This window comes from Ylistrum balloti, unplaced genomic scaffold (genome assembly GCF_031769215.1).
Source record: "Ylistrum balloti isolate Yb309-2 unplaced genomic scaffold, AGI_CSIRO_Ybal_v1 Utg370332, whole genome shotgun sequence".
Lineage (NCBI taxonomy): Eukaryota > Metazoa > Mollusca > Bivalvia > Pectinida > Pectinidae > Ylistrum > Ylistrum balloti.
In genome coordinates, this window is record NW_026782241.1 from 1056626 (window position 1) to 1084597 (window position 27972).

General features: G+C 34.9%; 2 protein-coding genes across 2 annotated transcripts in view; one reads left to right on the forward strand and one right to left on the reverse strand.

The window, feature by feature from the left end:
* Positions 1–144: 144 nt before the first annotated feature.
* Positions 145–4569, reverse strand: LOC132553515 (uncharacterized). The gene is made up of 3 exons (XM_060217764.1): positions 4517–4569; positions 2454–2749; positions 145–812 (listed from the first exon to the last, which is right to left on the reverse strand). Exons 1-3 carry the CDS (start codon positions 4567–4569, stop codon positions 145–147), a joined length of 1017 nt encoding a protein of 338 aa, XP_060073747.1.
* A 15280-nt stretch (positions 4570–19849) lies between these two features.
* The window catches only part of LOC132553488 (activated CDC42 kinase 1-like), a 29324-nt gene continuing 21201 nt past the window's right edge, over positions 19850–27972 (forward strand). Inside the window, exon 1 of the mRNA XM_060217735.1 lies at positions 19850–19950. Within this exon, the coding sequence (XP_060073718.1) occupies positions 19850–19950 (101 nt within the window). The remainder of the gene's footprint in view (positions 19951–27972) is intronic.

Genomic DNA, 27972 nt, shown 5'->3' on the forward strand with positions numbered 1-27972 from the left:
TACACGAACACGACTGAATTACTCAGGATTTAAAGTGAACAAAACTCACAATAGATACCCCTTATAACTTATACAAATTCGAGTTATTAGTCGTATCTGTGCAATAACATATCTGGAATGTAAATGTAATAAATAGTCAAATTCTTATGCGTGATAGTCTTGCCAAGTAGGTGGCTTTGGACCATTTGGCTTTTCGTCCTCAAAATCGTAATCTTCTACTCCGAATAGAAGTTTGGCTTCTCTAGTTTTCGCGATATCAGGTTGGGTCAAGATAGTAAATTTAGGATCATCCTTTTTTGGGTTATACTCCTTAAAGGTTCTTACACCTTGCGATGACCAATGAGATGTCATCATTAAATTTTCGTAAGCATCCCTCTTCTTTGCTAAGTCTTCCGGAAATGCCCAAATTGCAGGGGTCATAGAAACAAAGACTACAAAACGCCACCTGTCTTTGTTTATTCTGCCGTATTCTGGCTTGATATTGTCGTGAACAGTTCGCGAATCCCACAATACCATTCCACCTTTTGGAACCGGAACTTTGGTACGTTTACATCCTCTTTGTTCATACCAGTTTTTCTCAACGTCATTAAGTTTATAATGTTCTATCCGTCTTGACTTCTCAGCTGCATTTGGAAATGTTTGAAAGAATTTCTTATGGTATACGTGTGACCCCGCCATGACCCGGAAGCAATGATCTGTGTCGGTGCTTTCCTCTAAGTTAATACCTCCCTGGAAGGCGTGAAGACCTTCTCTATGGGCAGCCTGGTCTAAGTGTAACCATTCACGGTTCGGATCGGCATAATCATCACTTCCTGAAACAGTATACAAATCAATTAAAATGTGAAAGAATAATTTCTTACAATGAAGCATGGCCCGCCACGTAACACGTACAAAACAATGGAATATACAAAGGTTTTTTTTTTTTTATCTCCATAACATTACTGATTAACGAGTGCAAAAAACTCATAAATACAGAACATCTTTTTAGAATTAGATAAAGTAGAACCAAATAATGAGTTAAATTGCATTATACAGCTGTTTCGTTCTTCTAGGACTCGGCAGTGCTTACGGGACCACTGTAGGTAATCAATATTGATCGAAAGAAATGTCAAACTCGAGATGGGAAAGTACACTAGCCCCATAATTCAATAAAACTTGTAATTACCATATATCTTATAATTTCTAAAGAACGTCCAATACATGTGTATTTCTGAACTGTGCCACTATACGCATGTATAAACGTGGTGTGCAGGTACTAGTTGCTTAAATTGATAAATGTGATTAGTGAAAATGTTCAAATATGAATTAAACAAAACTGAGATTTTTTATCAAGTCACAGATGTAGATTTGTTACATAGGTCAGTGATATTGTTTGAGTATGAACTTTGCTATGAAAGGCCCGTGCTTTTTCAGTGACGACCACTGCTTAACTCTAACCAAGCTTAAAACCGCTGGAGCCTGGTCACAGCAAACCTTGGGGACTAAAAGGTTACCGGCCGTGTTTTCCACCTGCAATCTCGAAGATTGTACGACAAACAAACACGTGAATAACAGCTTTATAGTCACTATAATACACGTATATTGGCTGTCGGTCGAGAATTCGTCCCAAATCTCTGTGGTCTCTGGTATAATTAAAGCCCCAATATACGTAAAAATCACTATAAAAAACAAACTTTACCTTATTTTCCCCGTAATGTATGTAACAAAACAAATACTTTCCTTTAATTAAAGAAAATAAAAACGACTGTTTTCAATTTAAATAAAAATTGAACAAATCGGAAAATAAACAATGTGGGACCCACAATAATTCATACATTACCGCTCGTAGCGATGACATTGCGCATGCGCTTATTCCGCGTGTGTAAACATGGCATACACAGTACAGACGTTCACCAATCGCTTCCTTTTTTTCCAATCATACATCAGGCCAGTTCTGAATTCTTACGTTATAATTGTGTGTCGTATCGTTTCTAAACTAATTATTCCTTCTAATAATTTCCCAAAAACTGAATGTTTATCACAGGAATACCTCAAGTCTACGACAAGACCTCGCAAACAATGTTTGTAAACAAAAACTTACCGTAGACATATCTACATGTGCTTCTTTTATAAGTATAAACCTCAACTCTCGCGATATCAGGTCATGAACTTTCCGACGTGGTTCGGCAACAATCGTAATTTCGATGGCGGCGTGTTTTAAATCGGGGTGTGTTTACAAATAGCGAGTTTCAACTGCTCATATATCAATACTTTATGCACAAAGTCATGGTAACTATTGTTTTGAATAACTTAATTTTAACTACATCTTAGAGAATATCTCAATAATTATGTGTGATTCTACACTAAATTTGGTGAATGTTACGTATATTGGGGCTTTAAGGTATTCAATAAGGTAACCGAGTGTCAAAAAGAAGTATGGAAGCTATTTTGACAGATAACATAACGTTATATACCTTCTTCTGGGGGTTTCGAGATAGCTACTGCATCTGCACTTGACAGCAGTTTCTCAGTTTTCCATATTTTAGCAAAGACCGGTTTCACATGAAGTCGAACCGCCCATGTCGTAGCAAAGTGGCCTGTTCTATATGACTGTATGATTGAATGTTTATGAGAACATTCCGTTCCAGCGCGATCGAACTTTTTCATCCAGGATTTGTACTGTTGGATATATTCTTCACACTGCTCGTGGGTAAGAACATTCTTCACAACTGCATATCCATTTTCCTTGAGTGCTTTCACGACAGTGTCTCTAAAATTACAAATTGAGATTATATTTGTTACGTCACTTCCTGTTGAAATATCAAAGCTATTGTAACGCCTATCAAATGATAATAATTCAAGTAAAAGTTACGCTTTTCTTCTAAATCACTCATTTTGAAAAGTAGACGTTTCCACATTCGAACTGTTTAAAGACATCAGGTGTAAAACAAAAATTCAAAAGTATGTCACAGAAAGAACCAAATGGACTTAACAACGAAAAGGAAAATTCAAAAGAGTGGAAAATATCGTGTACTTAACAACGGGAAGGAAAATTCAACAGAGTGGAAAATATCGTGTACTTAACAACGGGAAGGAAAATTCAACAGAGTGGAAAATATCGTGTACTTAACAACGGGAAGGAAAATCCAACCAAGTGGAAAATATCGTGTACTTAACAACGGGAATGAAAATCCAACCAAGTGGAAAATATCGTGTACTTAACAACGGGAAGGAAAATCCAACCAAGTGGAAAATATCGTGTACTTGACATCGTGTACTTAACAACGAGAAGGAAAATTCAACCAAGTGGAAAACATCGTGTACTTAACAACGGGAAGGAAAATCCAACCAAGTGGAAAATATCGTGTACTTAACAACGGGAAGGAAAACATAAAATATTACATCCTGGAAACAAGTGTGAACACGACCTTCGTTATGGTCGTAAAGCAGCAATCATTTGATACAGTTGGCAGTCAACCATTCACAGACATAAGGACAAAACAATAATTTATTATGTGCAGTTTGATGTAAGATAATAAAATGTACGAAAACTTTTGGGCTATGCTACAATAAAATGTCCAATGGGCCTGTATCGCTCACCTGGCTAATGTAGCTATTTAGTCATTGAACAATGAGTTTCCAATATGACAAATTATTTCTGAAATATTTCTCTATTTGTGATCAAACAGAAGTCAGATTCATCATTCATCAAAATTGCTTCAGCTCAAACTTGGACAATATCATTTTACGGCAAAAGGATTTCCCCCATAACTTCTGAAATTCTAGAGAATGTCCTCTTTTTCCACTGTTCAGCCCCGCCCCAGAAGGTCGATACGCACTTTTTATATTTACATTGGTTCTCTTTCATCCAAATTTCAAAGAAAATAAGAATTTTGTCCCGTTAATTTTCTCTATTCGTGATTTCTGAAATATTTTCCCTATTTGATGCCGGCCCTGTGGTCAAACGGAAGTTTAGTTTAGTTTAAACATAATTATTGCCAAGAGATAGACACCATTGCAGTTTAATTAATCTCTTCAGAGTAAATCTTGTTGAGAATGCATCTTGTGAATGTGGTCATCCTTGTGAGAATGTCTTTCTGGGGCTGAGAATCAATGTTAATACAAATTTGGTTTCCCTTCACCTAAGAGTCCTCTAGACCAAATTTGGGCAAAATTCCGCAATTTCTTTAGAAATTTAAAGAACTTGCTAAATTTCACCCTTTGGGAAGTGCCTATCAGGCCTCCTGGGCCAAGAACCAAAAGTTATACTAACTTGGTTCCTCTTTCCCCAAGGATGACTCTGGCCACATTTGGTCAAATTCCGTTCAGTCGTTCATGATTAGTAGCGATTTTTATTAAAAAGTTGACGGCAGGACGGCGGACGACGGGCGACGGACGCCGCGCCATGACATAACCTCAATGGTCATTTGGACCAGAAGAGCTAACAAAGATATAAAAATGTACAAATACCGAAAAGGTGGGGAAAAAACCCTGTTAAATAGTTCAGAAATTCCTATTTGTCGTTTCATTACCATACCTGTCGAAATCTTGGCTAGTAGTATTGTTCCCGGCAGATATAGGGGTCGCCATGTTTGTTTACGTCTGTCAGCGTTAAACAGTTACAAGCTACCGACATTTACCTAGTACATTGTATATATACAGATTTGTTATCTATCTTTAGTCACAGTCATTGTCTATAATGTGATACGGCTATTTCACAACCAACTGTAATTTCGTGTTTATCAGCTAGTGCAATCAGCTTCCTGAACACTACGGAACACCTGATCTATATTTAGAAGTATCGAGTCGTTTATCAAACTTTTCCTAACTATGTGTAATATATGCTGAACTCCGTTCACACCTGGACTAAGTTTCAGTTCTTTAAATTTTATTTGTCATTTTCTTCATATCTATTCTTCACATTTAATAGAATATCATATTATTGATAGATATCGAGATTACTAGCACGTTATCAAACATTAACACACAAGTACTCAATATCAAACAGTACAATACAAAGTAAAACTTCGCTAACTCGAAGTCGTCGTGACCAGGAAATCGAGTTATTGGGGGATTCGAGATTGCGATTTTCAATGTTTAGTAATTATAAAAGATTTTATATTTAACTTTTAACATTTGTAATAAAACATATATATATATAAGGCTATTAGCATAGCTGTTTCACACAAGAAAGATTTGGCACAGGTCAGACTTTAACATATTTTATCAATCATTATACATGTAAATACAAATGACATTTTTGACAATCCCATGAAATCAGGGTCATCGGTACTATGGCCGTCTATCGGACATAAAATCTGAGTAATAGGACAATACCTGCCAATGACAGGCTGTAATATATCTATATAATACAAAGTTTATCTAGTTAACATGAATATCGAAACTTTTCCGACTTGATGTAATCCCTGTTATTGTCCCGGATTGGTGTGTTTAATGTGTGGGAGGAAACCGGAGTATCCGGGGGAAGTGTAATTCTATAGAATGATCTTAAAATAGCATTTATTTATATCATTACGTGGCTTTTATATGATAATTAACATGCTAAGGATGATGTAGCGGGTTCTTGGCATCAGATTTCTGTTGTGTGATCTCTACCTCCATCAAAGCCAAAACACATGTTTTGCTGAGAATAATTTTGTTATTTCTCACAAAATGTAAAAGTTAATGTGAAATAATTTTACAATGCAACTGAGAACATTATTTTAAATTTATATTAAAATGTGTTTATATATATCTACGACATTAAAGAGAAAACTGCTTCGTCAACACTCCAAAACAATCCCTGTCCGCGTAGCCTGCACCGTGATGACGCTACAATTTATTTGATAAATAAATAAAAATAAATAATTGAATAAATAAAACGAGACAACCATGTATTTTACCTACCGAATAGCCAATGGCTAAGCCGGAAATATGGATTAGGAGATTTACACCTACATATTAATGGGTTTACGATTAACAGCAATCTTTATGTGTGTAAACAACATTTCATTTTTCAATCGTTTCCTATTATGGGCATTAAATTCTGAAGTTACACACTGTATGACAATATTGGCTCATTCACGATAATTTTCTGTAAGTGTTATCAAGTTTCTTTCTCTGTAGTAACTAACCGACTTTATTGTTACCGTTTCACTCACGGGTAGAGAGGTTCATTTCAGTATTCTGAATTGTTTGACTAATTTGTTTCAATAACAAATTATTTACTTTAACATACATATTTTATTTTCTATCTGAAATATACAGTTAAGAAATGATATGTCGTCATCGTGGCATAATTTCCCTAACAAGTGTTGTTAATGTATCGTTGGATGTGGGGTGGGGGAGGGGGAGGGGGGAAAGGGGAGGGGGATGGTAGTAGATATGCTACATACTGCATGTCGTAAGAAGCAACTGGTATGGACTCTTGCAGACTCGGGAGTGATCTCTACAACGCATTCTGTATAGAGAGTATCAGAGATTATGACGCACTGAGACCGTTTTCTAATACTGGGAGGCGACTAATGTGTACCCCTCCTATACAAAACAATCATGAAGTCAATATTGACCTCTATCCAAATTGCAACATTTATTTAAGAATTGTGTTCCTTTAATTGTGAACGATTTTCCTGTCTTTTCTCCGGCAAAGTTGCCCTAAATACTCATTTTCATATGACTATTGCTATTGCAAAGGAATTGAAAGTCGCAACACAATTGTTTATATTCACAAAGTCCATGCTAGCTCTCCCGTGTCTACAATACTCTGAAATAATGTGCGATCATAAGTCACTCTACAACAGTAATTAGAAAACTGATTAAACAGGGAAAAAATGAAACAGAAACAAAATCCATTGTGTACAACCTGATAAAGATATTATAAATGCAAATGATAAAAACATTGAAGCACAAACTTATGTTTTACACCTGTCCAGTTATATCTATGTAGTATATATCCTTAAAGAGCAGAAATACGTTCTTGTATATGGTCAAAGGGTTTTGTGGTGAAACGTGATTTTAACGTGCAAAGCACAGTCAACTTACATTACATTTTTGTGAATATTGAGGCTGTTCCAGTCTATACTTTATCCTCTACAAAACTATCTCAAAAACAAAACGTTCAAACATAATAACACATCTAATTTTTTTATCAATTCATTGAAAAGTTAATCTATTTATATTTTTGATAAACTGGGTACTTTTATCTAAAACAAACTAACAATGTTCCATTCTGCTTAATTTATGAATGAAAATGTGATTACTAGTATTTAGTGTATTCTATTTTACGAATGAATGGATTTGGGATTAATTTGATTTGGCCTTTTAAACAGAAAGGGTTTATGAATGAAAACCACAACGTATGTAATTTAAACAGCCGTTCCTCTATCCCACAGGTTAATTTATTCTTAATGTTGTGACTCCGTCTTGCCGTTACGAAAGTCACAGTTTGCTAGATTGAGAGATAGATATCATGATTGCGAATGTCTCCAAGGTCGTAAACACAGCCTGTAGGGAATATGGTGCTAAAAAAGTCATAGATCCCAAAAAAGAAAAGAAAGAACATGTCGACATGTGTTATGAAAATTTTAAAGTCACTACGTCGAAAGAAAACGTGGATGCAGATGTTGACTCACAAGAATCCTCCGACAATGTTGATTCAAACGAGGAGCCTATCCACGGTCCCAATGAAGACGAAGACGGGAGCGATAGCACTGAATTGTCGGAAGGGCTTGTGTGCAATCCCAGGACCGAGTAAGTAGGAATTACAACTGTTTTGCTGTTTTTTTTTTTTTACATTATTTTTTTTATTAATTGTCATTAATTTATTTACATGTGCGTGTATTTATCTCTTTGTTTGATTTGTGTTTGTTATTTTCCCAGTTACCACTGCAATAGTTTGACAATAACCAGTAAATCCTACAGGTGAAAACGTTCCTACAAACATGTGTGCATATTACAGTGTTATCATATAAGTAGTTTCGTGATTGAAAAAGGACGTATATCTAAATGAAGTTAAAATACCGTAGAACTGCATATTTTTGTAACTTAGATACAACAAATTTGAAGCATCTCGTCACCAGATGATATTTAATGTTGAGAAATTTTTTGTTTTATATATCATTATATACATATTTACTGAAGTATATAACGTATAAGATAATGCATTTTGTTGTTTTAACACCCGACGAAACAAAAATTCATTATCTAATCTCTAGTTAAACAAACATTTTTTTCTCACTTCTTACGGAATTGAGATGGAAATAACGTGAAAAACATAGCAACACGTTGTTTTATCAAGGCTAAGGTGCGACCACTCGCAGGCACATCCGGAATCAGTTCACGACTCTTTTGTTTACTTATCTTACACCTACAACTTCCGGTTATGAAAAGTGCGGAAAAGAATTCGACATATTTTCAAAAAATCTCTGCAGATCAAGGATGGTGCATCTGAAGAGCGACATAATCCCCTAATTCATAGGCATGTAGTGAATATTTCTCATCTTCGCAGTTTCAACACACCACAGGTAAGGCAATTTTGATGTGTGTATTGGCCAACTTCTGTCATTATTGACCCAGTTTCCGTACAAAAATAAATGACAACAAACCCAGACTTAGTCATACATATGACCACTATCTTAAGCTTGAATATTTTTAAGAATTCGTGTTGTTAGTCATCTATGGGCCGATATTTTGTTTCCTCTCCTGACCATGACCTTGATTTCAGCGGACGATGGACAACGTGTAAATACATAAAATAAGACCGGGGATTCATTCCGATTACTGGAAGACCTGGTGCACTGACAGCTGGGTGACTGGCAATATTTCAGATTTTCAAATTGGTAGGCTAATAATAGTCCAGTGTTATATTGACCAGGTTCTCGTATTTTTATTGCATGATCTCATTATGTTGAAGCTGCTGGATATATTCAGGTGGGGATTATAATAATCTTTCATTTTCATATTTTCTTTTATGTTCTATTGTACTATATTGTAATATTAAGGGGTAATGGAAGGTATCCTGTTCATACAGGAGCTCCAAAACCTATAGATTTTAGATTGGACATTATATCACTTAACAATTCGATACTTATATTTGTCTGAAAGGAAAATCCTAAACATATAAATGATTATCAGCTTAACCTTGAGGAAAAACAGCTAGTACCACTAGTTGCATCGCTCTAAATCTTCTCCAATACGTAAATATATATCTTCAATTACAGTGTAATATTGTAAAATTCAGCAACAAAATATATACAACTTGTTGAACAAGCCAGAACTAACATTGGTAGCGTACATCATCCATATGATCATCAAAAATTTTATATCAGATAAAACAATTTAATTGATGATGCCTTAAGCTATGTGACTATAATTACACCACAGAATTAACCAAATGGAGTATGTTTTGAATCCAGTGTTGATAACTGTTTGTACCACATGAGACACACACTGCCACAAGCAGTTGTGATGTAGGAATTTTTAAGTCAGTTGGTTCATCCTGCTTCTGAGATAAGAAATCTGTAAATCTTTATTTGAATTCTTTTAACAAATGATTCTTTAATTGTACTCTTGATCATGAGTACTTCATATACACATACAAGTATTTATCAAAGTTCAAGACCTGTTGCAGGCAAATGCCAGAGTAAAAGTTAAGTATTTCATCATCAGATATTTGTCAGAAAAAGATATTACTTTTATGATTGTAATCCACAATATTCACATAGTTTCTTGTAAAAAAGAATTTTTAGAATGTATGCAATAGATACATGTAGTAAATATACCTAGTGTGTAAACTGTATATAAATATCCTTGCTGTACCTGTTTTGTTTAAACTTATATGAATGATTATATTCAAGGTTTATAAGGACAGTGATTTAAAAAATTATCATAATAATTTTATGGTGACACAAGATTTTGAAGGCTGTTGGTCCTGTTTAGTTTGCTTATTTATGACAATTTTGGTTAAAGGGGGATAAGCCATGTAAGAATGAATATCGTCAGCTGATCATTGTACATTTGTGATACTGAAGACTATAAGATATGACTGACTCTGAATCTGTCACAGTTTTATTTATATTTTGAATCACAAACTAATGATTTGATGGAATTCATACATGATATTAATGATACTATGATACCATTATAGTCATGAACGTATAAATACTTCTCAACATGAACACGCTTAAGATGCCTTCTCTGTGTTTTATCTTGTTCAGGATGATTTAATGTTGTCTAATGTTACATTATTGCATTATTCATCTTAATTCTATTAATAGTTGTATTTTAATTGATATACCTGGTTATAGATTTCTTACTCATATTTCATCATTGATTTTAAAACAGTATGTACATATATCTGTCGGTATATACACATCGGATAGTCAGTTGTCAACAAAAAAATGTGTGTATGAAGTATATAGTCTTTCTCCAGATTGATAGCCATTTCATATATTTCTGTTGAAGTAATTGATCATTATGAATATGAAAAAAACCCTTGCAATGTTGGGATTCAAATTATCACCAATTTGGTCACTTTGGACACTCCACTGTTTGACTTGGGAAAATGCACACAAGTTGAGTCTAGTAATGCTAACTAACTCTCTCCTTCTTCACTACAGTCAGCTGTCACCAATATATTCTATCATAGACTCACCTGCTCTACCTACACATTACAGGTAGTGGTTTTACTATGATTTACTTAGAATACACAAGGTTTTTTTAGCATGTTTGACTGTACATACATTATATATATTTTTTTACACCTCCTTATGGATTTATACATGTACATAGAGCCAAGTGTTATTGATGGACTTCCTGTTTAAGACTGACATGTGGTCATTATATACAGATAATTAATACTGTTATCTGACCAAACATCACATGTGTGGTCACATCAGGCCTCTTGGCTGAAGGATACATGGTGAGTGGTTTTACTGATATAGATAACATCTGGTGTTCATAGTAATATTTTGTCTGCTGGACTAAGTTGTCTGATACTGATACACAACAAGATTATACTGTCAACTGTACTTAGAAAAATAGATCACAGAAGATGATATTTATAATTCAGTTTGATTTTCATATACTTAAAAGTGAAGATGTTATCTTAAACTTAATATTTCCTGTATAGACAATATACATACCCTTGACAATTTGCATGCTGGCTAACCTGGATACAGTGTATTTAAAAACAAAGGAAGACTTCTGAGGAAATTATTTGGATTTGATTACTTTTCATGTACATGGAGGATTCGTATATTACCAGGTCATATATATATGTAAGTTTGTATCATGTAGGTAATTACTGTTACCCTGTTCATTCATATGTCTTATTATGTATAGTAATTTGAAAAGTTTTTGTATTTGTTCTTATAAAGTTTATTTCATTCATTTACATTTCATGAAAATGTAATTCAAAAATGTTATACCAAGCAATATACATGCATTGTTAGGAGTTGAATTGGATTCAGACAGTTTTTGAAGTTGTATATTTAAGCTGTCTCAAGATATTTGTTGATTATCATTACAAAGGAATAGTTTTTAATCCAATCTGGATATGCTTTTGCCTTTTATCTTTTCATTTGCTTGTTTACAATTTTATGTTGATATAGAACCCAAGGACCCTTCTGGTGTTGATAGGCAGTTATATAAGCATTGAACTGTTGTGTTATAAATGACAGAGCTCTGCAGGCAAACACCATATAGGTCATTGTCAGCTAAATATTGTATGTTTGCCTGCAAAATCCCGTTGTTTATACACATTTTTATATATACATACCAATAAATGACTTGACTTAATTTTCCATTCTATTTATATATATTTGTTGTGGTATTCTGAAGACGGGGTCCATTTAAATGAAGATAAATGATTCATTATGGACACTACAAGCTGTCAGTTGGAAAAGCCATTTTGACACTGAATCATTATAATTTCTGTGCCCACATTAATGATATCACAATGGGCACCCATGTAAATATTCAATGTATATAGTTTTGATGCATTTTAATTTTCTATAAAGTGACAAAATTGATGTGTAGTATTACATCATCAATATATTATAGTGATCTATGTTATAATGTTGTACCTAAGAAAGTACTAAAAGAGGGGAAACCGCCAACACTGGTCCATTCTATAAGTAGGGTCCTTAGGGTAGTTTAATCGCTGGAAATGGGATACCACGAGGTATGCAAGGTATCACTCAGTAGTGTTAATAAGACATCATACTTAAGAGTGTCAATTCTCAATGTTAACAAGCTCCAAAGGTTAATTAACATATGTGGTATACTTATGTTTCTTGCTGGCTGGTTTCCTCAGTTACGACTGGGCAAAGTTACATTTTCTAATGTTTATATAAGAAAGAAATAGCATTCTTGATCCTGATCCTGTTTAAGTGTCTGGTACTCCGGATTTAGATCAATGTAAAAACTTAATGTCAGAATGGACTAGTGGTGGAGACAGAAGTTGAGGTAACTTTTGGTGAGGTAAAAAAAACCCCACTTTTTAACATTTATTAGAGAAGGAATCAACAAGTTTATTAATAGTCTGAAACTCCACATGTCAGTAGAGAACTGATGAAAAATGTGAAGTGTTTAGAGCTGAAATTCTCAGCTTCTTTATAAAGATACTTTGGGTTAAAGTCAGTTTGTCTGATCATATTTGAGGACCCTTCATTTTCTCACTGAACACATGGTTTAGTGGATTAGCACATGATATGAGTCTGGGTTACATTCATACAACATCTACTCTAGCCACTTTCATTTATAGAGGTACAAATTTGAATGATGGGTTTAAAAAAATCTATTTATAAGCTGAGATGCTGATACATGTTGATGGTGAATGGGTTATAGATAGATATAGTCAGTCAGACATTTAATGCCATTTCTTTAGTTTTCGTTTTCCAAGTTTGCAAATTTCAGAATTTTGAATAAGCCAGCTGGTGGTAGCAAAATGCTTTCATGTTTTTTGCCATTTTTTCTTGTTTTTTCCCCCAAATGTGTTTCATCAGCCTTGCATAACATCTTACTTATCGCGAGTTTTGTTGATACAGATTACTTGAATTAATTCCAGCCCAGGGTAAATAACTTTCGTGTAAATTTTATTTAGTGTCTAAGTGTGGGTGTATACTGTAATTTTTTTTAAGTTAATTTCATTCAGAAAACAGATGGTATCACAAAATAAAAAATTCTTGCGAGCATGATTCAGACTCCAACATAAATAGCACATACCATGTAATGCTATAAAATACAAAAAAACTGTCTAAAATGACACCTTTGTACTCTTGTCCAGATCTGTGTTTATATAATGAATTTAGATCTTTGCCCTAATGAGCATGTCCTTCAGACTGCATCTGCTGTTATACCTCAAGAATGTCATAACAAATTTGGTTCATGTTTACTTCATAGTCAAAACATTAATACTGAGTTGACATCCTATCATATTGAAGTGGTTATTTGTCACAGTTAAATTATAAAATGTCAAATGTCACTGCAGTAATACTTCTATGCATGGTTGGGATCTTCAGCAGTCATGCAGTATCTAAACATTGTCTTATTCTTCCTCAATTGTATAGCTTTTTAATTTGCCCATATAGTCTTATAACCATCCTTCCAATCCAACTTTTTAAATTCCTTCGGCTGACAAATCTGATGGATCCATTTAAGAGTTTTACACAATAGATATTATAAATGAACATGCTCTGATTGGTACAACATCTGAAAGAGAATTGTTGTGCTTGATCGAAGCCTGTACAGTAAAATTGCTGCTAAGCAATACTTTGTCTATCTACGAACAATCATGCAGACTCAGCCCTTTCCTTGTGAGCCACTTAAGTGATATAACCACATTGAATCATCAGTAAAATTATACCAATACCATAGTGTAGGCATTGTCTTGTATTCATTGTTCGGCACTGTAACTATGGTTCTTTAGGGAATATCTACAAAATGGCTATTTGCCAGACTCCTATACTTACCATGACAAATTGGATTGGAGACAAAATGTTGGGAAATTATACTTTAATGTAGTAAAATAAGATCTTTTCATGAGTCTCTTTTGTGGGTTTTCAAAAATATCTTTTTTGTGGACACTTGATTTTGGTGATAAATGTTCATGTTCTCTATTCCTACAAAGGTTGTTCGCTATTCCTACAGATGGTCAGAACCTCCTATATAGTTACCCAGACTTTCTCTATTCCTACTGAGGCTCAGACCCTCCTATATAGCTACCCTGACTTTCTCTATTCCTACTGAGGTTCAGACCCTCCTATATAGCTACCCTGACTTTCTCTATTCCTACAGAGGTTCAGAACCTCCTATATAGTTACCCAGAACTTCTCTATTCCTACAGAGGTTCAGACCCTCCTATATAGTTACCCTGTCTTTCTCTATTCCTACAGAGGTTCAGAACCTCCTATATAGTTACCCAGAACTTCTCTATTCCTACAGAGGTTCAGAACCTCCTATATAGTTACCCAGACTTTCTCTATTCCTACTGAGGTTCAGACCCTCCTATATAGCTACCCTGACTTTCTCTATTCCTACTGAGGCTCAGAACCTCCTATATAGCTACCCTGACTTTCTCTATTCCTACTGAGGTTCAGACCCTCCTATATAGCTACCCTGACTTTCTCTATTCCTACTGAGGTTCAGAACCTCCTATATAGCTACCCTGACTTTCTCTATTCCTACTGAGGTTCAGACCCTCCTATATAGCTACCCTGACTTTCTCTATTCCTACAGAGGTTCAGAACCTCCTATATAGTTACCCAGAACTTCTCTATTCCTACTGAGGTTCAGAACCTCCTATATAGCTACCCTGACTTTCTCTATTCCTACTGAGGTTCAGAACCTCCTATATAGTTACCCTGACTTTCTCTATTCCTACTGAGGTTCAGACCCTCCTATATAGCTACCCTGACTTTCTCTATTCCTACAGAGGTTCAGAACCTCCTATATAGTTACCCAGAACTTCTCTATTCCTACTGAGGTTCAGAACCTCCTATATAGCTACCCTGACTTTCTCTATTCCTACTGAGGTTCAGAACCTCCTATATAGCTACCCAGACTTTCTCTATTCCAACAAAGGTTCAGAACCTCCTATATAGTTACCCAGAACTTCTCTATTCCTACTGAGGTTCAGAACCTCCTATATAGCTACCCAGACTTTCTCTATTCCTATAGAGATTCAGAACCTCCTATATAGCTACCCTGACTTTCTTTATTCCTACTGAGGCTCAGACCCTCCTATATAGTTACCCTGACTTTCTCTATTCCTACTGAGGTTCAGACCCTCCTATATAGCTACCCAGACTTTCTCTATTCCAACAAAGGTTCAGAACCACCTGCATAGTTTCACCTATATAAGTTACCAAGACTTTTTGTACACTATGAATTGTTGGGCCCTGGTGTATTCTTTAGTTTTAGATAGTGCATTATTGATTTTGGTGGGTACTTAAAAAAGCTTTTTGCTGTTGATAAATGATACATTTACTGATAACAATTTCATTTTTAAAATATAATTTGATTTGATTTTTTTTATACATGTATATCATAAAATAATATCTTTAAAATAATCACATAAGAAGGATTTTCATCTCCTGTGTTGATTACACAGCACCATACCACTTATGTTACACACTCTGAGTCTCCCCCTCACTACAACATAGCAGGTCTATATGGGAGTCTCTGAGTTGTGACATTTGGTCAATGGAAAACTGTCTGTATTTATAATAGTCCTGGATATATAGAGATGTAGTTGGGGAACTTGTAGATCTCCTGTGTAATCGGGGAAATGCAGAAAATGTTAGTAAAAGCAAGCTACATTCATCAAATACGTTTCCAGCCATCAGGCTACATCTACACAGTGCTCTGGCACAAATTGAATTGATCTGTGAAGGATATGCTGATAATCAATATGAAAGTTGTTTTCCATTTCGGTTTTTTTTTATTGAAAGGATGCCTGTTTTTTTCAAGGACCCTTTCAACGTGATTACATGTTGGTGTTGCTTAGAACCATGTTTAATGATTCTGTTTTAATATATTGTAGTAAAAGTGTGTGAATCTGGTTTATTCTCTAGCAGGATTTGTTTAGGCTGTGTTGAAGTTTGCTGTGTTGGACATGTACAAATGTGTGACATTCGTGTGGACCTTTCAGTAACTTCTGTTCTGTACTTATACTGCTAGATCATGGGAAAACCCATTAAATTAAGTGGTCTTGAAGACAAATTCAACAAGTTGCGGAAATATAAACTCAAGTTTCAAGCCAGCTCATCAGAAAAAGATCATTGTAATCATGAACAAAGATTTATTAATTGTAAACCCACTTTCAGGATGTCGTCATCAAAGTCTGTTGACAAATTAAACCAAAAGTGTAGTTTGGACCAAGTGGATAACCGGAAAAGACTCAATGTAGATGAAATGAACACAGAAGAGAATCGAAAATGTGAAAAACATTATGTTAGATCAATTCCGCGTAGTAAGTCTTGTGTAGTGATAAAAGATTGTCGGAATGTAGAAAGTGGAAAAGGGAAGGAGGGACAAACAACCCATACTAACTCTATCAGGTAATGGAAGATTGCTATTTCATGTCATTAAGATATCAGTTTGATAGGTGATCTCCTATATGATGCAGTATTCGTCGTTCAGGAATTCCTGTTATATCTCAAATGCTTGGTGTCAAATAATATTTTCTTTATTGAATGTAAAAAAGATAAGATATGAACTGGATCAAGATTGTTGAAGTACCAAGAGGGAAACTCCATATTTAAGGAAAATAACACATATTTCTTTCATCATTTTTTTGCTTTCAAATAATTTTAAGATGTAACACAGAACCCAATGTATCAATACCCATGCATTTTACACTATTATGACTCTACATATATATACAAGTTCCTCTTGTGATTTGGCTACAACTCTCTATATTGTGCTCTAAAAGATTTTTGAAAAATGGTCATTTATGCAAAGATGTAAAATTGGACATGAAAGCACAATTTAAAATGTCCAAAAATACATATCTCAATACAATTTTGTTTGAAACAAAATTGCTTACTTGTTTGTGTTTTTGTTGTAACCACAATGTCATTGTGATGAGTAAGAAAGAACAAGTTACAAAGGACTGATTTTAGTTACTGGAAAGATCAGACTAATTACATTGGATTCTTAATTGTGTTCACTAAAAGCAGGCTGTGGAAATAGTCTGTGCATGCTCAAAACCTTGTTTACAGTAAAGTTATGCTGTTGCGTGAGATACTATGTTCACTTCAGTTATTATTTCACAATCACCACATAGAATTAGATGTACTTACATAACATTACAGAAAGCCTTCCATTTGCACTCCAGTATCATATTTATTAGAATAATATATCCATGTGTATGAATCATCTGTTTGGATGGTTGGGTGGCGCAGTGGTAACTCACTTACCTTTCACCGGGGTTCGACTCCTGGAACGGACGTGAAAAGGTAGGGGTCACCTGCCCGACAACGTGGGTTTTCCCTGGGTACTCAAGTTTCCTCCCACAATAAGACCCATCGCACGCTGACATCCCGGCCAACAAGAGTGATAAGTACAAGTTGAAATAACTTGTTTCGCAATTGATGTAAAATAAATAAAGTTTATATTTTTTTTATAGTGCCTGAAAAGGGTTCAGTTTTAAAGGCACACCATACAAGACTAACACATATACAGAATAAACATATATATACCTGGTAGGTAAAATATCTGTTAATTATTAGTTAGGACACATTTGGCTTTTTTAGATGAGGGGATGCAAAATGAAGTCTTACCTTAGATAATTAGTAATTCACAAATATATAATGTTTTATCTATATCAATTATCGTAGATAATCAGTAATTCACAGATATATAATGTTTCATCGATATCAATTATCGTAGATAATCAGTAATTCACAGATATGTAATGTTTCATCTATATCAATTGTCTTACTTGTGTACAACTTTGAAACTTGGTACAAACTTACCTGTGAATATTGATATAAATCTTCGGTATATTTATCTATGAAATAATCTATGGATTAATTCAATCACACCTGTAACAAATTAAAGATTAATATGTTTTGTTCATTGTTCATGTCGCTGGTACACATTTTATAAAGGCTTAACATAAATAAGTGACAAATATCAATATTTCAGGTTTCAATCATCGAATATATCAATTGATTGTTCTGATTAAAGAAAGTACTTCAAATTTTGACAAAATGTAGCCAAATGAAAAAATCTACATATCCACAGTAATTATTAGATAAGTAGCATATACAGGTTAGTGCTATTAAATTACAGTGTAATACTTTCAGTACAAAAAGTGGTAATATGAGATTTACCGCTAAAATGGAAATTTACCGTTAAAGAATTATATTTATTACTTTGTGTTAAAATTATTTAAGTTATTTAATGGTTTAACTTCTGATGCATGCATATAGAAATGGACGAGCTCAAGATTGCAAGTCGGTGCAGGCTGTTTATATAATTATAACCCACTAATGTAAATATATATCATATGGTGCATGCAGTCATTTAAATATATCACCTAATTTACGAGACGATTTATCATTAAGTGAAATTATCAGGCTTTTCAACACTATGACCTTGAAATGTCCTCTTAAGGAGGTTTATCATGGTTGGTCCCCGTGCAGCTTTATCTATCTATAAGAATTTACTACAATTTAGGGGCGTAATGGTGAGTCCAAGGCTTGGCCATATTGCACAAGTTAAACTATAGTTTTCTGTTTATTTAGTTGTGTTTCTACAATATGCACTGATCACCTTAACAGCAGGTACTTCATATAATGTATTTAAACGTCGATATGCGTGAATATAAGTAGTATTTTGACTCTATGTAATCTAAATTATATAAGTAAATCTGTGATATTTATTCTGCCCTGTATAAGGATTGTACCTGCTGCCTAATGTCTCCCTAATAATTTGCTACAACCTCTTGATGCTTAGCATATTTTGAAAGTTGGACCGTTGGTTCACCAGTCATCAATATATGATGTGGCTATATGAATGTCCAACTGTAGGTCTGTGGCAATATACTTCAGTGAGATAGCACTATAAAGGTGTCTTCATGATCACACACCAAACACATGAAGCTCACACACAGGAGAGACATTATTTAATTAGATGCAACCATGTTGAGAGGATAACAAATGAAATGTGTGCTTTCATTATTATAAAATTTGATATCCTTGAATATACCAATTTCGAAGGGCCCCTTTCAGATTTAACATTGTGATTGGCCAGAGTCTGACCCAATATTTGTTTATCATAGCTGATGATCATGATGGAGATTTCATATCAAACCAACCAATGTATTTACTCTTGTGATATATATGTTTATCAGACCCAAATATAATTTTTTGTAAATTGTAATATACAAAGTCTTTGTATCACAAACTGGGCTTGAATTTCACACATCATGTTATACCTCTGGAAAATCAAGTCCATTTGAAATATGGTCTTGGTGTATATCTTTGTCAAGCTTTTGAGGTTTTCTGGTTTGGAAACTCATTGGTATCATTGTTGGAATTTTGTATTTAGCAAATGATTTATAAAGATGTGTGAAATCTTTGAAATTTTGTTGTTCATTTTAATCATTGGTGTTTTGCCAATGAATCAGTTTACCTGAATTAAATTGTTGTAATCCTTGATGGCCTAAACAAAATGGAAAGTTAATCCTTACATGAAATTATGTTTTTTTTTTCTGAATATCTTTTCCACATCAAAATGGGGAAAGTTTGAACTTTTCAAAATAAAACAACAACAAAATGGCGATGTTAATTGATGAAGTCATCATTGTTTTAACTTTATAAAAATTCTTTTCAGTGTTGCTGCCAATGTCCAGTCAGACAGGATGAGTGAGGAAGACGGTCAGGAATGGCTGTACGACTTACTGACCGAGGTCCAGCTCGAACAGTTTTACACCAAATTAAGGGATAACCTCCAAGTGACCAGGTAGGTCAACCACATCAATATCATATGTATTAACAGGTGGTCAGTATAGAGATGTTAGTACATAAAAGTGTACAAGTAATCTAGATACTGTTATAGAGATGGTCTTTAAAGAAAGGTTGTCTATGTGTTTACAATGGTAGTTTATGCAAAAAGATAATCTCCAGCTATAGAGAGCTTGAGATGGTCTTTAAAGAGAGGTTTTCTATGTTTACAATGGTGGTTTGTACAATAGATAATCTACTGTTATAGAGAGCTTGAGATGGTCTTTAAAGAGAGGTTGTCTATATACAATGGTGGTTTGTACAATAGATAATCTACTGTTATAGAGAGCTTGAGATGGTCTTTAAAGAGAGGTTGTCTATATACAATGGTGGTTTGTACAATAGATAATCTACTGTTATAGAGAGCTTGAGATGGTCTTTAAAGAGAGGTTGTCTATATGTTTACTATGGTAGTTTGTACAAATAGATAATCTACTGCTATAGAGAGCTTGAGGTGGTCTTTAAAGAGAGGTTGTTTGTACAGGGCATTTACTGTAAAAGGTGATTTGCATGAACAGGTGATTTAATGTTTATAGATAAGTAAATGGTCTTAACAAGGACATGTTCCGTATCACTACCAGATATCATGTAGATACTTGTAAAGTACATGAGGATTTTTTTATAGAACTTGCATGAAAGTTACATTTGCCTAATTACTGTGAGGCATGTACGGGCTCATTGATCTCAGGGTTGATGTATTAATATTGCCTGAAGTAGTGTTTAAATATAGCCTGTATCATGACTTATGTACTTAAGGAGATATAAAAAGACTACATATTGGTATAATATGTAATCAATGACTCCAGAGATGATCAGTCATGTTTAGATGATTCATGCATTACTTTTCTTCACATTTTCTTCGTAATGGAAAATATATTTACATGTTGGTTTTACTGAAACAACAAAGCAAAACAGATACGTTAGCAGAATCTTACTCTAAGCACAAAATTTGCTGAAACTTTATTGAAAAGTATGAACAAAAGAATGATTTACAAAGAGACTTCTGAAAAAGTACAAGGAGAATAAGACCAGGTGTTCTGGAAGGGTAGGCATCTTCTGCTTCATTGACAGAACCCGCCACGTAAAGCTGGTTTGACATTCTGTAATATATTTTGTTATATAAAATTTGTATTATTTTTTTTACAACTTTTGTTGTCTGGGTGGAAGGAAACCAGAGACAAACTGAGGGAAAGCTCACAAGATCTAGCAGGTGACCTTGTACTTTTTCACATCTAGTTCCGGAAATAAAAACCTGAACGTCTAGTTAAATGTGAAGTGAATTACCACTTGACTAACCAACAATCCGGATCTTATAATTAATTTGTTCCTAATGAAATGTGATTTTAGATGTGCCATCTGATAATAATGCACTTACATGTCATTTATATTCTAATAAATGCCACTAGGGTTTGATTCCCCAATGACCATAATGTGGGCATATCTACATGTATGTGATCCAGCCATGTGAGTTTTCTGCAGGTGGAATGAAAGCAAGGGACTAATTGAGGATTTATCCAAAATATTTTCAATTTTTACCAGATCTTTTTTCCTCTTGGAGGATTTGGGTATATAGTAAAGAAGTGATATATGACTTTGTTGAAAATTTATGTGGTAAATTAATGAAATATGTCGACTCTAGGAAGCAATTTGAATATATAAGAGTTCAGATTTTTATGAATGGGTTCAGAGGCTGGCAGTACATGCTTGTAGATCAGGTATCCGGCTGTCTGTAGATAAAACTATTCACAATACCCCTCTGGCACAGATGTGAGCAGTGTGCCCTCCTCGTCTGATATCCTCTACCAAATCAGTTTGGCAATCCTTGGTATTTCTGTCTTCTTTTTCTCTATCAATATTACCTTGCATGATGATATGAAGACAAGCAAAGTATTATCAGAGATCTTCCGCCACAGACCTACAACTATACCTATATACCTCAGTGTTGGCGGAAGTTACCCACACAAAAACTCGTACTATCAGCCTGTTCACACGATATTGATGTTTCCACCGCGATGCACCTGTACATACAGACTGCCAACAGATTAGAATTTTTTTTCTCAACTCAAGTTGCAGTCTTGAGTTTAATAACTATTGCACAAAATGGTGCATTTTCAGCAGCAGTTAGTTAAATGATATTTTGTAGTGTTGTTTTATGTTTCCTTAGAATCATAAAAATGATAAACCAACAGGTGTGTGAATCATTGGATTGGGTCTGTGTCTCTTTTTAATAATATGTCTCCAGTATTTTCTTACCAAATAATTTTAATCATCTGTTTGGCTTGGATTTAATTACTGAATGTATAAGCAGTTTTTTACCCAAAATTTGCACAAATATCTGATTAAAAAAATTACTTTATCCTCAACTTTGTTCAAGGTCTGGATAACTCAAATAACAAATTGTTAACTAAAGGTATGAGGGGTGTAATTAAGAACTTCCGCACAAAATCCCCAATGTTTACCGATGTTACTGACCTCAGCAATCATCGGTTTATACCCAGATAAGGTGTAGTCAACTGTTAATAGTAAACAGCTTTTGTTATTGCTTTTTCTTGAGAAGTACTGGGTGGATTTTTCTCAGATTTCATATGTAGGTTCCCCTTGGTCCCTAGTTGTATCTGTGTGATTTTGGGACTGGTCAGAGATATCAAAATGGCTGACAAGGGGCCATCTTACATTTTTTCAATGAAGTTTGTTATTGCTTTTTCTTGAGAAGAACTTCATGGATCGCTCTCAGATTTCATATGTGGGTTCCCCTTGGTCTCTAGTTGTGCTTGTTTGATTTTGATCAGAAAAACAAAATGGCAGAGAGGTGGACATCTTGGATTTTGACTTTGAAAGTTTGTTTTCGCTATTTCTTGAGATGTACACAATGGATGTTTTTGAAATTTTATATATAGGTTCCCCTTGTTTCCTTGTTGTGCCCAATTGATTTTGAGTTTGATCAGAAAAAACAGTTAACTGTAAGGCGGCCATCTTGGATTTTGGATTTGAAAGATTGTTATTACTTTTTCTTGATGACTACAGCATAGATCTTTCTTAAATTTTATGTATAGGTTCCTCTTGGTCCCTAGTTGTGCTTGTTTTAGTTTGAAACTGATCAGAAAAACAAAATGGGCGACAGGCAGCCATCTTGGATTTTGCTTAGTAAAGTATTGAATGGATCTCTCTCAAATTTTATATGTATGTTCCCTTTGGTCTCTACTTGTGCCTGTTTGATTTTGGGTCTGATCAGAATTAAAAGAATGGCTTTAAGGCCGCCATTTAGATTTTGCAGGTAAAGATTATCATTACTATTTCTGCTAAGGAATTTTCAAAATTTGTTATCATTAAGAAAAAACAGAGAAGAGAACAGAAAAAAGGAAAAGATCCAACTTTCAAAGAGCAAATAAAGATCAAACAATGATGGGCACCTAGATCCTCTGGGATCTGTTGTTGGAGTGGAATGGATTATTCACAAAATGTCTTGAATTAATAACTAGCTTGCATTTTTTTGTTTTGTTTGTTCTGATAGCAATCTGTTCATGAATCAATCCTGTCGATAAAATGGCATTGAATGATTTCCATGACTCTTCCTATTGCTAGGCGTTGTCTCACTGACAAATGTCAGTGTTCTGGGGACATCCAGGGAGTTTATAATTGGCAGGTTGGGTGGTTGGTAGGTTGGTAGGTTGGTAGGTTTGGTGGTTGGTAGGTTTGATACAGATTTCTGTCTCCATGACTCTTCCTTTACTAGGCATTGTCTCACTGACAAATGTCAGTGTTCTGAGGACATCCAGGGAGTTTATGGTTGGTAGGTTGGGTGGTTGGTAGGTTTGGTGGTTGGTAGGTTGGTAGGTTGGGTGGTTGGTAGGTTGGTTGCAGGTTTCCATCTCCTTGACTCTTCCTATACTAGGCATTGTCTCACTGACAAATGTATGTGTTCTGGGGACATCCAGGGAGTTTATGGTTGGTAGGTTGTGTTGTTGGTAGGTTGTGTGGTTGGTTGGTTGGTAGGTTTGGTGGTTGGTAGGTTTGATACAGATTTCTGTCTCCATGACTCTTCCTTTACTAGGCATTGTCTCACTGACAAATGTCAGTGTTCTGAGGACATCCAGGGAGTTTATGGTTGGTAGGTTTGGTGGTTGGTAGGTTGGTAGGTTGGGTGGTTGGTAGGTTGGTTGCAGGTTTCCATCTCCTTGACTCTTCCTATACTAGGCATTGTCTCACTGACAAATGTCAGTGTTCTGGGGACATCCAGGGAGTTTATGGTTTGGAGATTGGGTGGTTGGTAGGTTGGGTGGTTGGTAGGTTGGTAGGTTGGGTGGTTGGTAGGTTGGTAGGTTGGGTGGTTTGTAGGTTGGTAACAGGTTTCTGTCTCCATGACCCTTCCTATTACTAGTCACTGTCAGGTTCGTTAGTGTTCTGGTGATGTCAAAGCAAATAATGAAAAGAACCTGAATGGTATAGTTGCTGACTTCTGGGACACAAATCCTTTAAAGACTGTAACTATATACTTAGATATCATTAATGAGGTACATCATGTATATGAAACCAGACTTTCTCGTAGACTGAATATTAAGTATAATAATGGTTGTGTGATGTTTGTTAATCTCAACGAAATGTTACATATTTTTCCAGAGGAGTTTTGTTGTGCCCTATAGGTAATGACAATTAAAACTCCTATTTATCCCCATGTAAAAGTTGCCTTGAATGCGAAGGAAACAGGCTTCTTAGGCACAACCTCAAAACTGTTTGACTGATTTTATCAAAACTAAATGTATGCATTATATCAGGCATGAGTATGCCAGTAAGATTTTGTATATCAGTATTAAATATGTGACAGCTGGTGTAGTATATATGTTGATACCATCCTATAAGGACAAAGAACTTAAAAATTAAAAAATGATGCCCAAGAAATTGCCATCATATCTCAAACAGTTTTTTATTTTACATTTGAATTGTAAAAGAAATGGTCAATATTGGCACTTGATCTCTGTTAGCAGCCAAAGAAAAGTGTATTTTTCAACTAATGCATCACTCTCTAAGAAGCCAAGTTACATACATTTAGATTTAATGGCTGCAAAATAATGTATCTGGGTGTATATATAATACTAACTCCTGGTCGCAGATGGTTTCTACTTAAAAGTGCCTGTCATAGTGAGTTCTGTATAAATCTCATTTTATAAACATACAATCTAACCGAATTCCTGGGTATCGAAAAATTCTGATAAAACAGGCTGTATAACGTCAAACTTAAGTCTACAAATATTTGCGATTTCCTGTTTTGAAAAGATAGGATTTGAAATAACAACAAACAAAGCTAGAAATAAAATGTGATATGTCAGATTCCAACATTGTACAGATTCGCTAATACTTAAGAATTAGATATACACATACACTGCATTGTCTTAATTTGTTTATATGCCTGGAGCCAATAATAATTATTTGTTTTGTAAGTTTTGTTGAGATACTGGGTTATTGTGTGCTCGCCATTTTGTTACTCATGTTTGTCCTGTCTCAACATGACGTTTTATAAAGTCCATTCATTTAAAACTAGTTCTTGATGTCAGATAGTCATTAAGGATCAAAATTCATATTCTGCTGCACTTTTAGTTGTATTTGCATTTCAAATACTATAAGTAGGTCACAGTGACCTATATTTTTCACTTACTGAAATTGTGTCCATTATCATACGTTTAGCTTATTTTTCATAAAAACAGGTCTAAGAGTAGTTCATTTTAACGAGAAGTTATGTATTTGGAATATATGTTTATAACATAAGACTTGAAGAATCATATAAAAATTACTAATAGGTTGGTTGGAACATCACAGATTTAAACAGTTTACCATTTGAAATAATTATTTGACTTCAAAGACAAATATCAATCGCAACAAGCTCAGGGTAAGGTGTTTGTAAATTTATTGGTTTGTCAAACCAATAGATTTACAAACACCTTACCCTGAGCTTGTTGGGACAATACATTTACAAACACCTTACCCTGAGCTTGTTGCGACAATAGATTTACAAACACCTTACCCTGAGCTTGTTGCGACAATAGATTTACAAACACCTTACCCTGAGCTTGTTGCGACAATAGATTTACAAACACCTTACCCTGAGCTTGTTGCGACAATGCATTTACAAACACCTCACCCTGAACTTGTTGCGACAATAGATTTACAAACACCTCACCCTGAGCTTGTTGCGACAATACATTTACAAACACCTCACCCTGAGCTTGTTGCGACAATAGATTTACAAACACCTTACCCTGAGCTTGTTGCGACAATAGATTTACAAACACCTTACCCTGAGCTTGTTGCGACAATGCATTTACAAACACCTCACCCTGAACTTGTTGCGACAATAGATTTACAAACACCTCACCCTGAGCTTGTTGCGACAATACATTTACAAACACCTCACCCTGAGCTTGTTGCGACAATACATTTACAAACACCTCACCCTGAGCTTGTTGCGACAATACATTTACAAACACCTCACCCTGAACTTGTTGCGACAATACATTTACAAACACCTCACCCTGAGCTTGTTGCGACAATACATTTACAAACACCTCACCCTGAGCTTGTTGCGACAATACATTTACAAACACCTCACCCTGAACTTGTTGCGACAATAGATTTACAAACACCTCACCCTGAGCTTGTTTGGACAATAGATTTACAAACACCTCACCCTAAACTTGTTGCGACAATACATTTACAAACACCTCACCCTGAGCTTGTTGCGACAATACATTTACAAACACCTCACCCTGAGCTTGTTTGGACAATAGATTTACAAACACCTTACCCTGAGCTTGTTGCGACAATACATTTACAAACACCTTACCCTGAACTTGTTGCGACAATACATTTACAAACACCTCACCCTGAGCTTGTTGCGACAATACATTTACAAACACCTTACCCTGAGCTTGTTGGGACAATAGATTTACAAACACCTTACCCTGAGCTTGTTGCGGCAATACATTTACAAACACCTTACCCTGAACTTGTTGCGACAATAGATTTACAAACACCTCACCCTGAGCTTGTTGCGACAATACATTTACAAACACCTTACCCTGAGCTTGTTGGGACAATACATTTACAAACACCTCACCCTGAGCTTGTTGCGACAATACATTTACAAACACCTCACCCTGAGCTTGTTGCGATTGATATTTGTCTTTGATTGCTCCTGATTCTTCAATCGCCCTGCATCCCGGCGTATGTATCCAAGTGATGGGTATCGGGAACATTATACACCTGTTCTTAAAAAATCGCGGAGTTGGCTCTAGTCTCGGTCAGTTGGATTAATCATTTGACTTGACACACTGATTAATGAATTATCTAATGCTTCTTAGAAAAATAAGGTATACATTCTTTTCACTAAAAGAATATCAATATGAAAATATTTAGCTCACAAACAAAGTTGTGTAAATGAAATACATTGTCTGATGGAATTCAGTAATGTACCAAGGGGGTAAAACTATTCAATTTAAAGGTGTAGTTTAATGTTTCTTTACGTCCTTTTAACAGCCAGGGTCATGTAAGGATGTGCCAGGTTTGGTTTGGCTTATTGTTTCTTTACGTCCTTTTAACAGCCAGGGTCATGTAAAGTTGTGCCTGTTATTGGTTGTGGAGGAAAGTCAGACTTTATAGAGATAATTTACTGATTACAGAGCTCCAAAATGAAATGTTTCTACATGTTTTTATAAACAATTTTTCATTAACATCAGATTACATAGTGTCTTGTCCTGATTTAATGTAAGTACTTGGCAAGGAAGACATTTATACCTTATACAGCCATGGGAGATCTTTGGGTATACCTGAAAGTTTAAATTAAAAAAACAAAAAACACAGAACATTTTTTTTGTAAGTGTCAGTTTCTGATTAGTGTTAATGAAAGTCTCAACAGACAGGTTCTCTGCTTGACAGTTTGACCCTAACAGCAAAATATGCTTTCAAACAAAAGCAACAAAACAAGATGCTG

Bases quoted from the DNA above. Each gene is read 5' to 3' on its own strand.
- LOC132553515 (XM_060217764.1), bottom strand. From the start codon at position 4,569: ATGGCGACCCCTATATCTGCCGGGAACAATACTACTAGCCAAGATTTC. The intron at 2,750-4,516 runs GTATGGTAATGA...TTGTAATTTTAG, and splicing joins ACTAGCCAAGATTTCGACAG to AGACACTGTCGTGAAAGCAC. The intron at 813-2,453 runs GTATATAACGTT...ATACTGTTTCAG, and splicing joins CTCGAAACCCCCAGAAGAAG to GAAGTGATGATTATGCCGAT.